The 16374-nt window shown below is 32.6% G+C and overlaps 1 protein-coding gene across 1 annotated transcript in view; it reads left to right on the forward strand.

Annotated features, from left to right (window-relative positions):
* Nucleotides 1-1769: 1769 nt before the first annotated feature.
* LOC107448963 (cytochrome P450 4V2) overlaps nt 1770-16374 on the forward strand; it is a 33733-nt gene continuing 19128 nt past the window's right edge. The window contains exons 1-4 of the mRNA XM_087152261.1: nt 1770-2242; nt 9700-9843; nt 11204-11316; nt 14246-14331. Of these exons, the coding sequence (XP_087008387.1) occupies nt 9708-9843; nt 11204-11316; nt 14246-14331 (335 nt within the window). The 5' untranslated portion in view covers nt 1770-2242; nt 9700-9707. The remainder of the gene's footprint in view (nt 2243-9699; nt 9844-11203; nt 11317-14245; nt 14332-16374) is intronic.

Genomic DNA, 16374 nt, shown 5'->3' on the forward strand with positions numbered 1-16374 from the left:
TTGCACCCCAGAGTTCAAGGTCAGGAAAACTGAGATGGGCACAGTAGGCCTTGGCCCTCTATAGGCTGTCGCGCCACTGAGTTTAGTTAGTTTTTATTTACTAGTAAACAAGTAACAATAGACATAAAATGTCTTTAGCAAAGACTTCGAAGTTTATAATGAATGTTAAAAAAAGAAAATGAAAACTAAAACACTCAGTAATAAGCTTAATTCTTTACCAATATGCACCACTATTTTCTTTATTCATTTTACATTTTCTAAGCCTGGTTGCAATTTTATGCGATATGAAAATTACAGTGAAAACGCTGCAGACATTACTACAAACGAAAATATAGTCATCGACAATGTCTTAAATGCAAAATTTAAAGTAAAAATAAAAATAATATTTCTAAAAACCACGTTTTTGTAGTGGAGAATAATAATTAAAAAACAAAAATTTGAAATACGAAAAGCGTGGGGCGCATGAAATACATAACAGTAACAGTATGTGTGCTTATGAGAATATGTGTATGCATATCTGTAATTGTATCTGAATGTGGATGTGGAATATGTTTGTGTATATGCATGTGGATGTGGTTGCGCATGTGTATGACTAAGAAAATGTGTATATGTATGTGTATATGTACTATGTATTTCATGCGATTATGTATTTCATGCGCCCTACGATTTCCGTTTTTCAAATTTTTGTTGTTTAATTATTATTCTCCACTACAAAAACGTGGTTTTTAAAAATATTATTTTTATTTTTATATTTTTTTGTACTCACTTCCAAAATCTTGATTTTTTCACTCACTGTACACAAAACTTTTAAACTGACATGTGACACTAATTTGAAATAATCAAATCGACAACAAAAGGCAATCGCGAAAATATTAATTTTTCTTTAATTTTAATTTTATTTTGGAGTGGAATACGCGTGGAAGTTCATTGACAAGGGTCATGAAACTTTTTGAGTCTATCTAACCATTTATGTTATTAATTTTAATCTATCCTTATTATTTTATGAGTTATTAAACATCAAAATGGATCAGGGACTTTATAAACACCCTGTATTGTAAAGAAGATAGAATATTGAATTTAATTGAACTTCTGTTCGTGATAAGTTTTTTATTATCAGTTTCTTAGCGATTGCGCCATCTACTCTAAAATTAGAAAGCTGTTTTAAAATGCATCTCACATGACCTAAATCAGGGGTGATGAACCTTTATGCACCAACGTGCCATTTTATCAAAAAACTGTTTAATGAGGTCATAGACGTGCCGTCAAATAATTTTGACTTCGTGATTACTGGGAAAATAATAATACTAAATACTATCAACTCAAAACTCTTTATTTACTACGAAAAAAAAAACTTTTTGCAATGTCTCAGTTATACGCGTAATTTAACTTAAAGTAATATTAGTGTGACTTCTGTTGTTTCAGATTTGGACTAATAACTTATATTAGGTTGTAAGATGCTAGTTTAAGCAGGACTGGCAATTTTTGTTTTTTTGCTAGTTATTTATTGTTAGCTTGTTTTTTATAGTTATAAAACAATAACATTGGCATTAATTGTAAATGTTTTTGTTTATAATTGTTTATTTTACTTACTTTTTAAAAAATTTAATTGTTAATATGCTTCATAGTGAACTTTGTGATCGGTGGGGTGCCCAGAATATTGTGTCACGTGCCATAAATGGCGCGCGTGCCATTGGTTCGCCATCCCTGACCTAAATAAAGCTGTGCTTAAAACAAAAGTGTTCAAATTCTCCCTTGATATCCCATTCTTTCAAGTTCTTACGTACTATTTGAACAGACTCAAATGGAAGTCATAAATTTCTATACTTTTTTTATTAATACAAAGTAAAGGAAAGTTATGAGGAAGTTTTTGCTTCATTGATCTGATAGTGGCACAGGAATTAGCAGTTGAGACAATATATTTAAAAAAATTTTACTGAATACTTAGGTGAGCTTTGTATGAAAATCGTGACTGATGCCTCAAGAAAAGTTTACAGAGCAGAGTAGGAATGATTTTATGCTAAAGACTTCGCATCGACAGTTTAAAGATGACATCAAAGCAGAAATCTGAAACCTATTAAAGCTGAGAATCATTGAAAAAAGACATGGATAATTAATCAACGTTATTTTTTTCAACTTAAAAAGTTTTTTTTTCATAAAAAAATTGTTTTGTAATATTTCGATTGCTTTAAACTATTTTATTTTCAAACCTTTAAACTTGTGTTCAATAAACAAAAATAAACTGGTAAGTTTTTTTGAATTTTTTTAAAATTGAAATCTGCATTTGTTTGTAATTTTTTCTTTTCAAAATTTTATTAACTTTATAAAAGATGTTAATAAATAGCGCTTTCAGAAGATGTTAATGTATCTAAATAATATTTGAGCAAAAACTTTTATTCTAATCATTAAGAATTTGAACAATTTGCATTGAGAAAAATGGATTATCTTCAAACTTGTAAAAATATGAATTTTTCTTTTCTGAATTCGAATATTTTAAGTCTTGTCGGTAATCGTATGATACAAATAGATTTAAAGCTTTCTTTTCCTTTTGGTAGTCTCCTGAATATGGAACTTTTTTTGAAAACTTTATAGCTCTTTTGATGACACAGTATTGTGCTTTGTGAACTCATCCATCTGTACTGTGATCAAAATTAAGAATGAAATTCATTCAATATGTCCTAAGGTTCCGTCAGCCATGGGTCGAACATTCATCGTTTCACAGTTCAAGAAAATAACTAACCTTTGCTCTAGCATATATAATATATAGAATGGCCACAAACAAGAGCGGCCTGTAAAACAGTTGTAACACACAATCTAATATATATATAATAATAAATAAATAAATACAAGAAAACACGAAGAAAGTTAAGAAAAACAATAAGTTTCATTTATTGCGCTTCAGCTGCAAGTAAACAGAACCCATTAGATAAGTTCAAAATGAAGAATAAAACAAAGAAAAATTAAAGACATATGAAAAAAGGGGGAAATAATAAGTAAAAACAACATTTTTAAATCATTCTTGAAAAATTTCCGTTCATGTAAGTTGATCTGATTTCGCTAATCGCTTTATAGTCCATTTTTACTGTTTTTTCTTATTATTTTATTTTATTTTCTGTTTTTACATGTTATTTTTTACTTATTTTTACTTTTTGTGTTCTATTTTATTTGTTGTAATTTTTATAAAAATTTTTTTGAGTGCTCCTCACACTATTGTATTAATATATTTTGCTTTGGCTTTATTGATACAATATCAGAAAGCACTCTGTTTTACGGATATAATCGTGTGGGCTGCTGAAAAGATTATATCTTTTTTTTTTCCGGTTTTTTAAATAAAATTTCATCCCATTTTTTTTTTTAAACTGTTGTTTTTACTTATTATTTCCCCCTTTTTTCATATGTCTTTAATTTTTCTTTGTTTTATTCTTCATTTTGAATATATATATTCATTTTGAATTATATATATATATATATATATATATATATATATATATATATATATATATATATATATATATATATATATGTATGTATACTCCGAGGAATTATCCAAAACAAATCAAACTTATATGAAATGTGAAATGAGTTAAGGCATGCATATAATTAGGATCAAGGATCATGAGGTGATTGTACATATCGCTGGTTCAAAATTAAAACGACACTTCTGCACTCACTTCTTATGTTATTTGAATGAGAAGTGAGTGCAGAAGTGTCGTTTTAGTTTTGAACCAGCGATATATAGTGCACCAAAAAAAATCAAAAATACGGACCACCCTCTGAGTAACTTTTGATCTAATGATCGGAGCTTGACTTCCTGGGACTCATTCTTAATGGCTCAAGGGAGTAACCTCAAATACGATGATGAATCAGTGCAAAAGATATTTAAGTTACGAAATCTGACACATAAACGAGCTTTTTCTGAATAAAAATACCTTTTGTCAACGGATTTGGATTTTTGAGAGCGATTTATTTGTAGAATACTTCACTATGTCTCGGGGACTTATATTCCAAATGGTAAATTTTCTGCACATAGTTGTAAGATTCATGTATTCAAAGATAATTCTATGATGAAAAAATAATTTTTAGCAAATACTTATTATTTTTTATTATTTTATTAAATAATAGTCGAACACATTTTGAATTTTAAGGTTTTCAGTTTCTTACATAATTTTAAAGTATGTAATTTTGCATAGCAAAATACAAATTTTGTGTGAAATCTGTTAAATAGTTTCTGAGGATTCGAATTTTAAATATCTGACTTCTTAAAATTAATTTTCTCAAGAACTGTTCACCCGCTTTTTTCTCATCTCAATTTCGACTCAAATTTTGAATTTTGCCGTGTAAAATTATATACATTTAAAAATGACACAAAAAAGTGTATAACCTTACATTTTAAAATTTTTACGACCATTCTTAATTAAAAGAATAAAAAATAATAAAGATTTACTGAAAAAGTTCTCGATATATAGCGATATGTGCAAAAATTTTATTTAACTATAAGGGGTCCAAACGTTGGTTATTTCTCCTGACCAAGCTATGGAGACCATATTGAACCCACGACCTCTTGTACATGAGCCCAGTGCCCTACCAATGTAGCTATACCGGCCCTATAACTGTTCATTGGTTGTAACGCGCCTCATTGTCTCCACAAGGCCATTTCTTACATTGTAACTGTGGATATTATGATATTCCAACTATGAGATAGCTCGTCGCTCCCCACAGGGAGAAAGAATATAGGCTGCAAAGTAATAACACTGCGACAAAACTGCAGAGATTCCTTTATTGGAATCTAAAGGCATTTGACATTATTTGGACATCCACTCACTGTGAACAATGCATATATTGATGATCACAGGCACGATGTAATAATGTATAGGAAGCACACCAAAAACTAACTATTATAATTAAGATGGCCATGAACGATAACACATTAAATATGAGGTAAATAATTAAAATAATAGGAATAAACGATAAAAAATACAATAGTAATAGGGGCATGAGTAACAGGGCTATTAAAAGAATAATAATTATTATTATTATTTGCAATGGAGCATCGGATTCACATCTAAATATAGTGTATTAACATCTCAAGGAACCCGCGGAGGTTGGAACATGACTCACCACTGCCATTTTTCTCATTTTGCTTAATTTTCCAAAAAAATTTCAATTTCCCTTTTGTTTTCTCACTCCCCATTATCCCCATTAATTTCTGCATTATGTCCTCGTCTGGTAACATAGATGACATGAAAACTTATGGTGAACAAAGTGGTGTATCAAGACCCAAGGCACGTGGAGATTTCCCCACGCCATCAATGCATAAGAAAACTGAAAGACCATATAGGAGAGGTGTCAGCTCAACTCCACTCTTCTACGGTGAGCCTAGGCATTCTGTTGAGCATTCCTCATCTTTTGGCCATCCCTCTACCGGCCACAACATTCTACTAGAATCAGCATCAATCAATCCACAATGCAAACATATCATCAACAGTAACAGCGAACAGGAACATATTGTTTCGATTTCATCATCGCCTAATTCTACTCCAACTGACAACGCCTTTACTTCAGACTGGCCCTTCCTAGATCCGTCTGATGACCTGGATAAACTGCTCGCAAATCTCATCAACAGCATAGATTACAAAACCGGAAACAAGTTTAAACTCCCGATACCCCAGAGAAAGGTCTGTCAAGACACCGTCCACAAAATTAGAGAACTTCTCAACAAACAGAATCAAATTTTAACTTCTCTCAAACAGCCACGATCTGACGAAGTCGAACACTCCACTAACTTGAAGAATTTAGAACATCAAATCAAGACAATTTCCGTTCAACTTGCTGACATGAAGAACACTTGCTGCGGCCCTCTGAGCAGTGAGACCCTGATGAGTACACGTCCTCCTGTCCCAATCATTATGGTCACCACAGAAGATGGCTCCAAACCTGACGACATAATAAATATCATAAACAAATCTAATCCAAAACCACTTGTGAAAAAAGTATACAAAACGAAGAATCTCGTTGAAATAAAATTCCAAGATGATAAGGTCAATTTGACAAAAAGCATTGAAAACAAACTCCTCTTAAAAGATAAAGAGCATCGCCTTACTCCACTCATTATACTTAATGCACCAGCTCACTTCGATGGCACAGACATCGCTAATATTCACCAAAGAAACTGTAACACACCCAGCAACAATAACGTAATAAAATACGTCAAATCCATACCTCATAAAAGAGCTACAGACAAACACCACATCATAGTCAACGTCTCCCATAGACTCGCAACTAATCTCCTTTCGGCTAGATTCATCTTCATAGGACAGAATAAGTGCATAGTTAAGAAAAGATTAATCCTCAGGAGATGTTCATGGTGTCAAGGTCTTGACCACCAGACTCATCAATGTCAACAGGAATTCGCAACATGCGTGACCTGTGGTAGCCAACATCACTCCAGCGAATGCAATTCAAACACCCATCACTGCATCAACTGCTGGCACTCTAATACGTACTTTGGTACTTCACACAATCCCCATCACCCAGCTTATGCTGCAGATTGCCCAAGCTACAAGACTGCACTCTCCGCACTTCGATCAAATTTTAATCCACATTAACTTATCCTCCTGTGCGATTTTTGCACACAGAGATCTGTATCGATTCAAAATTCTGCGCCTCCACCCCGGCAGTTTCAGTGACTCCTACATTCTTATAGTCAGTGACTACTTCAAAACTTTAATTTATTCTTTTTGAATTCACGAACTTTCAGTTGAACTCACAATTCTCCATGAGAAATGCTCAAAACTTTCTTATTCACAAACTCTAGTTGAATTGATCCCCTTAAAGAGAAACTCTAAAAACTCCTTTTCTTTTCTTCTACGAGATTCAATTACCTTTTTTTTCTCCAAGTATTTCAAAATTCCTATTTTACAGCCTCTTAGAGAGCGCTTCATACCATGCATGTAGCAACTCTGATCTTTTCATCTTTCAATGTTACTTATCCATTAAGTTCTTAATTACTGTCATCTATTGTAACTTTCTTCAAAATTTTGTTTTTCATTTACACTTTCTTTATTCGTTTTTTTTTAAAAACTAATGTGATGCACCTATGTATTATGTGAGCTAGACCTGTGGCCAGGCGTGGACTATACGGTTAAGGGTTTTGTAAACCTGTCGGAAGAAACGTCTGGTAGAAAAGAAAAAAAAAGTAACAGGGCTATTTACAGAACTTTCAGGTTTGCACTCAGTCGACGCCATTATTATTTATACAAAAGTAAACATTGAAGATTAACACTAAACTTCAAAGAAATGCAAATTTCAAGCTATGAAGTGCAACCTCCAAGTGACAGACCGTCCCCAACAGGTGTAAACAAAAATACCAGAACCGAATATATGATAAGAATTTGGTTAGTAACGTTTGTAGATCAAAGCATCTGCAGCCGTCGATTGAAATAACGTCACGTGGCCTGAGGCTATTGTTCGAAGGCTCCCTCGTTATATGAAATGATGCTTTTTGCGAATAATATGCTATTTTTATAACTGCTGTGACTTTGCAACAGATACTCGTGATTGTTAGGTCAAGATTAGCCTATCGAAAGCCATTCATGTCAATGCTTATTTTGAAAAGGGCGCAAAACATCATAGAGAAAAACCACAGTTTTGGGAAAATGAAAAACGTTTGTGGTCTAATTTTTCAATATTTAAAAACTTCCCCAATGCTGTATTTTCTGGGCTCATACAAATTTGAAAAAACTGAAAATAAGGCAGTGGTTTTGATAGTTTTCATTTAGATGGAAAAATGTCACCAAATAGGAATTTTTAAAAATTTAAAGCATTTAAAATGTGTGTGTGTGTGTTTTTTTTTCTATTTTCCTCGACTACGAAAAACAATTTTAACTCTCTCGGCTTCGAAAAACAATTTTTACTGTTGGCTATAGGTTAATATGCAAAAAAGTATCCTAGGTTTTAAGGATTTTAATAGTCGAATTCTGCTGCTATTGATTCTACATCTTCCTTGAAATATGAACGAAATTCCATAAGAGGATATTCGGAAACTCACTGCTGTACTTGAAAAGTTTAATATCTTCAGTTGTTAACTTTCAAGTTTAATATTTCAGTTTTGCCAGGGCGCTGGGCAGTTTGTATAAATATTTATGCTCAACGAGCAGTTTGGCAACTCGTTATAGCGGCTATAAATTTCCAATGAATATATTTAATAATTTCATATGATAGTGGGCAGTTCGACTCTAGGAATTTTAAAAGGTGTAAGCTAATTGGTGCTGGTATTAACAGTTTTTGTAATGTTTTGCGACCACCTTCATCAGATGATTACATAATTTATTTAAAAATTCAGTACATAATTTTAATAAAGGCTACTTGAGCCGCGATGGCTCAGGGGATAAAGCGTTCGCCGTTCAATGAGTTGAACCGGGGTCAAAGCCCGGCGATGCCTGGTCGATACGAATTCCGTTTTCGGCTTGCCTCGAACACAGTGCTAGCGGGAAATATTGTCAGTTGTAGACGGATCCTGGGTTAGAGTCCTCTTGCCGTCAGGCTAACCATGGGAAATTCTCGTGGTCTTCTTCTCCATGTAACGCAAATGTGGGTTAGTCCCATCAAAAAGTCCTCCGCGAAGGTACAATTTCTCCCAATACTTGAACCAGGAGTTCCCTCATCTTCTGCATTGGGTTCAAAATTACAAGGCCACGTAGGTGAACATTTGTAGTCGTAAACCCAAAAATTGGGTCTGCTGTTCAACAACGGTTATAATATGAAGTAAAATAATGGCTATTTAGTATTAAAATATGTAACAAAACACGTAAGAAATTATGAAATAACTTTTTTATTCTGGTTGGTCGATGACCCTGCATTTTGCAAACTTTGAAAAATAATGCTAAGTAACGGAACGTAAGAGAACTATGATGAGTTTTCTTTCATGAATTAAATAAATAACGTTCTTCTATAGCATGAAGACAAAACTTTTAGAGAGTTTGTCTATTGTAAGAACCTCCCCCACCACCACCACCACAAAATCTGAGGCCGTCTGCTGCTATAGAGACAAGAAATGCACGTTTCAGGGAGGTTTAGCTTCGATGATAGCTTATATGAGAAGTATACCAGATTGGCTGACTCTGCCGCCAGTAGAAGACTTATTTAATCTGATTCAAGAACATTTTTAAGATTCGCATGGATATTTCTTCCTTTACTTAAAATAGTGCTTTTTACCCAATATGTAGCTATTTTTTAAAAAAAGGAAGGAAATAAAAAAAGGAAGAAAAAAAACTGTTGTACCTACATGTTCTATCATTAAGCGCAATGAAGGGTTTTTATGTTACTTTTTAATTTTATCCTTGTTTCCTTTTTATTTGCGCTATTTTTAATATGAACCAGATGGTTTTTTTTCCTAAGAGAGATCTGAGACAGCTGGTTTAATTTCTAAGCTTACACAGTTTTTAAAGCAATTAATTTCTTTCATTAGTTGAATTTTCTGGTAAAAGTAAAACGCTTAAACTTATCAACTTAAATTTTAAAAGGCGATAAAAGTTTTGATCAAGTTGGAAACAGTTCATGTTGTCTATGACGGAGAAATTTTTAATATAAAAAATTAAAAAATTTTCATTACTAACTCTTGTTTCTTGTTTACAGTTTAATTTTTTTCATTTAGTTTGGTCATAATTTTCACCTTTTTTTAAGTGTTAGCATTTATTCTTCTAGCTTCTACGATGAAAAAGTTGAAGCTAGGCGAAACGACTAAGAACTCCATACCAAGTCTGCAATGTTCGCAAATTCTCCTTTTCTGTTCTTTTCTGTTTAATATCCTTAAAAAAATTCAGTATGGTTTCGATTATATTTTGTGTAGTAAGTATATTTTTACTTGAAGTTGAAAATATGAATTGAATGCTGCTTATAAATGTTCTACCGATCTCAAATTCATATCCGCACGTGAGTTTAAACTTGGAAATAATGATTTGAAGTTTAGCAACTTGACTAATATCATTATGCTGAGGAAAACTAAACAAAAACCTTCACTTTACCTACTCTTTATCGTAAGCCTTGGTGGAATGTGACATTCTCTACTGCTTTTAAATGTGACATTCTCTACTGCTTTTAAATGTGACATTCTCTTCTGCTTTTAAATGTGACATTCTCTACTGCTTTTTATTTAAAAGAGCAGGTTGCTTTTAAGAGCCTAAAATATCTCTCGTTTTCAAACGCAATGAATCTGTTGTCTTTTAAGGGATTTTTGACCATGATGTGTCTTCTATATTCAATCGATGACATCTCCCCGGCAAATCTCGTTTGAAGTTAAGACAGCAAATAGCACTTACCGGAAATTACACTTTCTTATTTTCAAAAAAGAAAAAAAAAGTGTATTAAATACTATGTTTTTGATGACGCGTTCGCATTTAATCATTAATTTTTGCTGGCCGGGTGGCTGAGCGGTTAGCGTGCCTAAACGCGAAGCTGCTGGTTCGAGTCCCACTCAAGGCATGGATGTTTCACTCTGTTAGGTGAGATGTGTGAAAGTGGCCCACCCTATAAACGGGTATCTGTGGCAATGTAGCGAACGTAACTCGCCTCTGTGACTTTGGTCGCTGAGTGCGCACCAGGCAACGCAAAATGAGCTACAATTCCGGCTCTTTCATGGCGAAAAACGATACGTTCAGTGCCTGCAGCTAAAAAAAAAATTAACAACGTGAGCACAACGCTGAAAATCAAATTATTAATTTTGATAAATTTTTAATATTTTTCTTGTTTTCAATAGAATATGAAAAGAACAAACGTAACTGGTTAAGTCATGAAGTTATAACGGTAAACATCTTAACCAGGCAAAAATTCTAAAGATCCAAATATTTTATGGACATTTCTCTACCTGGATATTTTCTAGAGAAGAAACGAATTTTCCCGGAAATGTAGACAACATTGTCGACTTGGAATTTTGATTTTTAAACGCCTTGTCCAAAAAAGTAATTTTGTCTCAATGTTCTTTAATACTGAGTGAACTAATGTGATGGATAATTTTGGTTTCGATATATAAATAAAGCACGTTTTGGTATACACTATTACATAGTTTCATTTAAAGGACAAAAACTATTTTAATTTTTTGCTCAATGCAATCTGAATTTTATTTTTCTTTGCTGTTTTTAACTCAATTAAAATGTTAATCATATTATTTAAAAATTGCTTTTGAACGCAAATTATTTTATTTTTTCTTTAGGTTCAATGAATCATCTATGCGGATTATGCGTCCTATTTGAAAAGGAACGGATTTTTCAAGCGCTCATTTCGACAAAGACATTTGTGTTTTTCTTCAAACCGGAAACTATAGAAGTGATTTCTTTTAATCCTAGTTCGTGAATCGATAGCAAAACATCATCCATAAAATTTGATCATACATACCCACACACAAAACAGTCATATCGAAGAAGAAAAGTGTTCATAATCAATGATGCAACTGTGTGATAAGATCTCTTGCTTAATTCAGGAAGAAAGTTAAAAATGAAAGAGGGGGGAGGAGTGAAACAGCAGCGTAACTTAAGATAACTGGCTAAATTAAAAATAAATTTACTGTAGTTTATAGAAAATAATATACTGTTGCTGAAATTAAGCGCGTAACAATATTATTGATATTTTTTTTTCTTTAAAAAAGAAAGGAAATATATTGAAGAAAAATAAAGGAAATATAATGGATAAAATGTGTTAAGAACAGCACTTAATTCTTTCTTTAACCCCTTAACGATCTGTTAATTTTCAAGAAAACGGTCATAAAAGTGCCTATTTTGTCAAATACACGTATTTGATCAGTGCTGACATCTAGTTTAAAATAAACTAATTATCTTCAGTTACCTTAAAAATATCCTGGTACTGCCATCTGGTGTGTAAAATGAGAAATAAAATGTTTTCCGGGCAAAAGAAATTAATTAGTTTTTATTCTTATTGGCGCGTTACTACTGAACACTCCAGCCCGGTAATTTCACGAGAGCGAGAAATAGAGGGCGAAACCTCACCCCGTCAGTTTCACGGGAGCGAGAAGGAAGGTGTTAAAATCCGTTTCACTGTTTATTAAGAAATTTTTCATTTCATCCAGCACATTGCTTGTTGTCTCTGGTTTGACTCCATTAAACGCCACAATATTTCAAATCATGGTTGCAAAACTGCTTCAATTGATGTTTGTCGTCGGATTGGTTTTCAAATACGTGTTTCAAGACGTCCCAAAATACTTTTCCTTCTTCAGTATTCATATTTATATTAAAAAATCACCGTCAAGACAGTAATTATAAGCTAATAATAAAAGGAATATAAAAATACTTTAAATTATTATTATGTAAATACATTAAGGATGACTGCAGATGAAAAAAAGAATTCTAGGAAAATTATCAAATAGCAGCGGTTGCCATAGGAACACATGCAATGACGACGCATGCGCACTGTTTACTATTCCTCTTGAACACAGTTGAAAAGTATGATGACGTATAAAATAAAGTGCGCACGCCATCAAACCCAAAATAAAACCCATTTTACCAATGGGTAATACTTTCAATTTTCAAGAATTATAGAAAAATCAGTGATTAGTTAAGCTTTCTGTAATCAAAATGAAGTACTAAATTTAATGCGTTAAGGAATAGGAGATGTGTTACTACTATGAAATTCATAATTTCAGAACGCAATTAGCTTGAATTTCTCAATCAGTATCGATTCCGCAAACCACTTTTAAACTTCAAAAGAAAACCGATTTCGCAGTTATTATTGATATTAGGGACGTTTCATAATGCCACGTGTTCATAGCCATACTTTATTACAATTTTGATTTTAGCATTTATTTAACTTACATTTTCATTTTTAAGAAATTTATGCATGCTGTTTTTCCTATTACCTATTAATTAAATGTTGTTTATCAATATTTCTTTTCTTGTGGAAAGTAAAGTTCAATTTCTCAATTAATTTAATAGCTGGGTTATAATGCATCAAGTCGAAACATTGCTGTATATACTAAAAAATTAAATAGATTAGGATATAAATTATGTCTGACGGGAAAATAAGAGGTTAAAAAGAATATGTAATTAATTTTCAAACTCACTTAGACATAGATTTGAATGTATTATTTATTTCAATGCCTATTATTTATAATCTTTCGTTACATAAAAGCTAATTCGTTTAAATGAAATTATCTCAACTCAGCCTTCACTACTTTTTTAATTACTATCACTTATTTAATTAATAGCTATTGTCTTATTTAATGTTTTAACATAATTTGAAATTTAACAATACTTTGGCACCTTCAGCATCGGTATGTGAGCATGTCCGTTTTTGAATCTTATACCATTAAACCCTACGCCAACTCAGAAATCAAAATCTAAAAATTCTGAGCTCTTTTATGTTCCCATTATTTCAACTGTTTCCTGTAATTGCGCGAACATTAGAAAAAATTGCAAAGCATTACATGTTATTTATTGCAAAACATTGCAAGATCAGATTTCGTACCACAAAATTGGCGAATACTTGGAGAGTCACGAAATAGTTTTTGAAGACTTGAGATGAATTTTCTATCTTCATTTATTCATTTTCCTTTGCTCTCTGGGCACAAATGTTTATATGCTAAAAATTTTCATCTATATATTTTTATATATATAAATATATAATAAATATCTTTTCAGACTAAACTCAAAAAGAATTATATCTATCTGCAGATAAGCTTATCTGGTTTCTGAGAACATTAAATTTCTCTTTCAAGTACTTAACTTAGCCCTTCGCGTATATAGTAAGTTCCGTTGAATAGCGATGAAATCTTTATTTGTAAAATGAATCCACACAGCGCAGAAAAATATCTTAAAGATGCCAAATTCCCATTAAAATCAAGACTATGTTGAGATATTAGTTCATCTCCATCTGGTCTTAAGATCTTCCAGACGTCGGTTCTAACATCTGGATTTCATAGATCACATGACATGAACATATGTTACGTTAAAAAAGTGTACACTTATATTTTGGAAATGAAACGGTAAAGATGTGTCCCGGAGCTTCTGCTCCGTTTGTATATAAATTGTAAATAGATTTCTTTATTCTTTTCTCAATAATAGCATAGAAAATTCATTATGTTGTCATCCTTATAGAAAAGGATATTAAAAATAATTAAAATATGACTACGAAAATTGGAACCCACAAAATAATGATTAATGAAAAGCCACGGCTCATGTCATATATATATATATATATATATATATATCGTTTGAATGAATCATAAGAGGTTTTTCTCCCTTAGGTTGTGTTAAGTAGTAATACTAATATTGATAAAGCTGCGGCATATAACTTTTTGCACCCATGGCTTGGAACTGGTCTTATTACTAGGTAAATCTCACTAATTCCTTATATTTAAAACATTATTCTATAATATTTCGAATTTTAATTTTTATCAATCTTATTAATGATGATTTTCAAGTTTTGTTCTACTAGATCCCCTAGACAATCCCACTCTATGTAACGAATTATTCTATTTAAAATCTTCTTAAAATGTCTGTTGCGGGTTAAGTTCTTCTAGCTGTTGTTATTATTATTTTTTTTAATGTTGTGAGAATATATTTTATGAAAATAAATATGTATCAGTTTATTTCCTGTTTTGAAACCTTTTGTTTGGCGTAGCATGGTTTTTTTTTTTTTTTTGGACTTAGTTGCTATAAAAAATTTCATTTAAATCATTAAAATGAGAATCATTAATGTATGGCTGCCAACTTTCTTAGCTTTTTGCAAAAAATTCTTCCTGTGGTAGTTAAGTTTGTATCTTAATGTAGGATTCATTGCTTTTCAAAATTTGTTTTAAATTTATTTTCCATCCCAATGCATGTAAATAATTCAACTGTTGACGAGGCTTTTAAAATGCTGTCAAAAATACCAAAAATGTTGAAAGCTTTTATTTTTGTCAACCAATCTCTAAAATATTTTGCGAAAAGATTAATACTCGGCAGCCTCGTTAATGTCACGCTAAGCCCCACATTCATTTCAATGCATTGTACCATTGGCATACCTGCCAACTTTTACGCATTTGGCGTAAAATTTTATTTCTATATTTAAAGTGGTTGTAAAATGTATGGTTTCTATATATTCCTTGCATTTATAGACTTAATTTATAATCTTTTTGATCCACCACTATTTTTTTAAAAATTAATCATATATAAAAATAAGTAATACTGGTTTGGTAGTCCGCACAAGCTCGTTCAAAAGACAGTGAATGTTTCGGCCTGAAATTAATTAAATTCCATATTACTACCACTGGGGAAAATCATCCTCGAAAGAAATAAAAGTTGGCAGGTATGCCATTGGCTATGGCACCACTAAACACCGTGCTTAACCCTTTCGTTACGGCAGTTCACTCCGCTGAAGTGACGTACTTAACCCTTTCGTTAATGCAGTTCACTCCGCTGAAGTGACGTACTTAACCCTTTCGTTAATGCAGTTTACTCCGCTGAAGTGACGTACTTAACCCTTTCGTTAATACAGTTCACTCCGCTGAAGTGACGTACTTAACCCTTTCGTTAATGCAGTTCACTCCGCTGAAGTGACGTACTTAACCCTTTCGTTAATGCAGTTTACTCCGCTGAAGTGACGTACTTAACCCTTTCGTTAATGCAGTTCACTCCGCTGAAGTGACGTACTTAACCCTTTCGTTAATGCAGTTCACTCCGCTGAAGTGACGTACTTAACCCTTTCGTTAATGCAGTTCACTCCGCTGAAGTGACGTACTTAACCCTTTCGTTAATGCAGTTCACTCCGCTGAAGTGACGTACTTAACCTTTTCGTTAATGCAGTTCACTCCGCTGAAGTGACGTACTTAACCCTTTCGTTAATGCAGTTCACTCCGCTGAAGTGACGTACTTAACCTTTTCGTTAATGCAGTTCACTCCGCTGAAGTGACGTACTTAACCCTTTCGTTAATGCAGTTCACTCCGCTGAAGTGACGTACTTAACCCTTTCGTTAATGCAGTTCACTCCGCTGAAGTGACGTACTTAACCCTTTCGTTAATGCAGTTCACTCCGCTGAAGTGACGTACTTAACCTTTTCGTTAATGCAGTTCACTCCGCTGAAGTGACGTACTTAACCCTTTCGTTAATGCAGTTCACTCCACTGAAGTGACGCAATTGAAAGGAGCACCGCGAAACGATATGAGCTGATTACATGTCGGTAAGATGAATGGGTTTTTTTATGCAATAGTTACATTACAATATATTTTAAAAGTTGTGTAAGCATTATAAATAAATATGCTATCGACTTACAAAACATATTATACGCATTCAAAATATACTTTTAGTGATATTAATCCAATATAGATCAATGGAATTTTAGCCTGTGGCAATTTGAAACAGAGTGGGCCGCTTGTCAAACGTTGTTGCGCTGAC

The sequence above is a fragment of the Parasteatoda tepidariorum genome, chromosome 9, assembly GCF_982258835.1.
Source record: "Parasteatoda tepidariorum strain Cologne lab strain chromosome 9, Ptep-v5.0, whole genome shotgun sequence".
Taxonomy (NCBI): domain Eukaryota; kingdom Metazoa; phylum Arthropoda; class Arachnida; order Araneae; family Theridiidae; genus Parasteatoda; species Parasteatoda tepidariorum.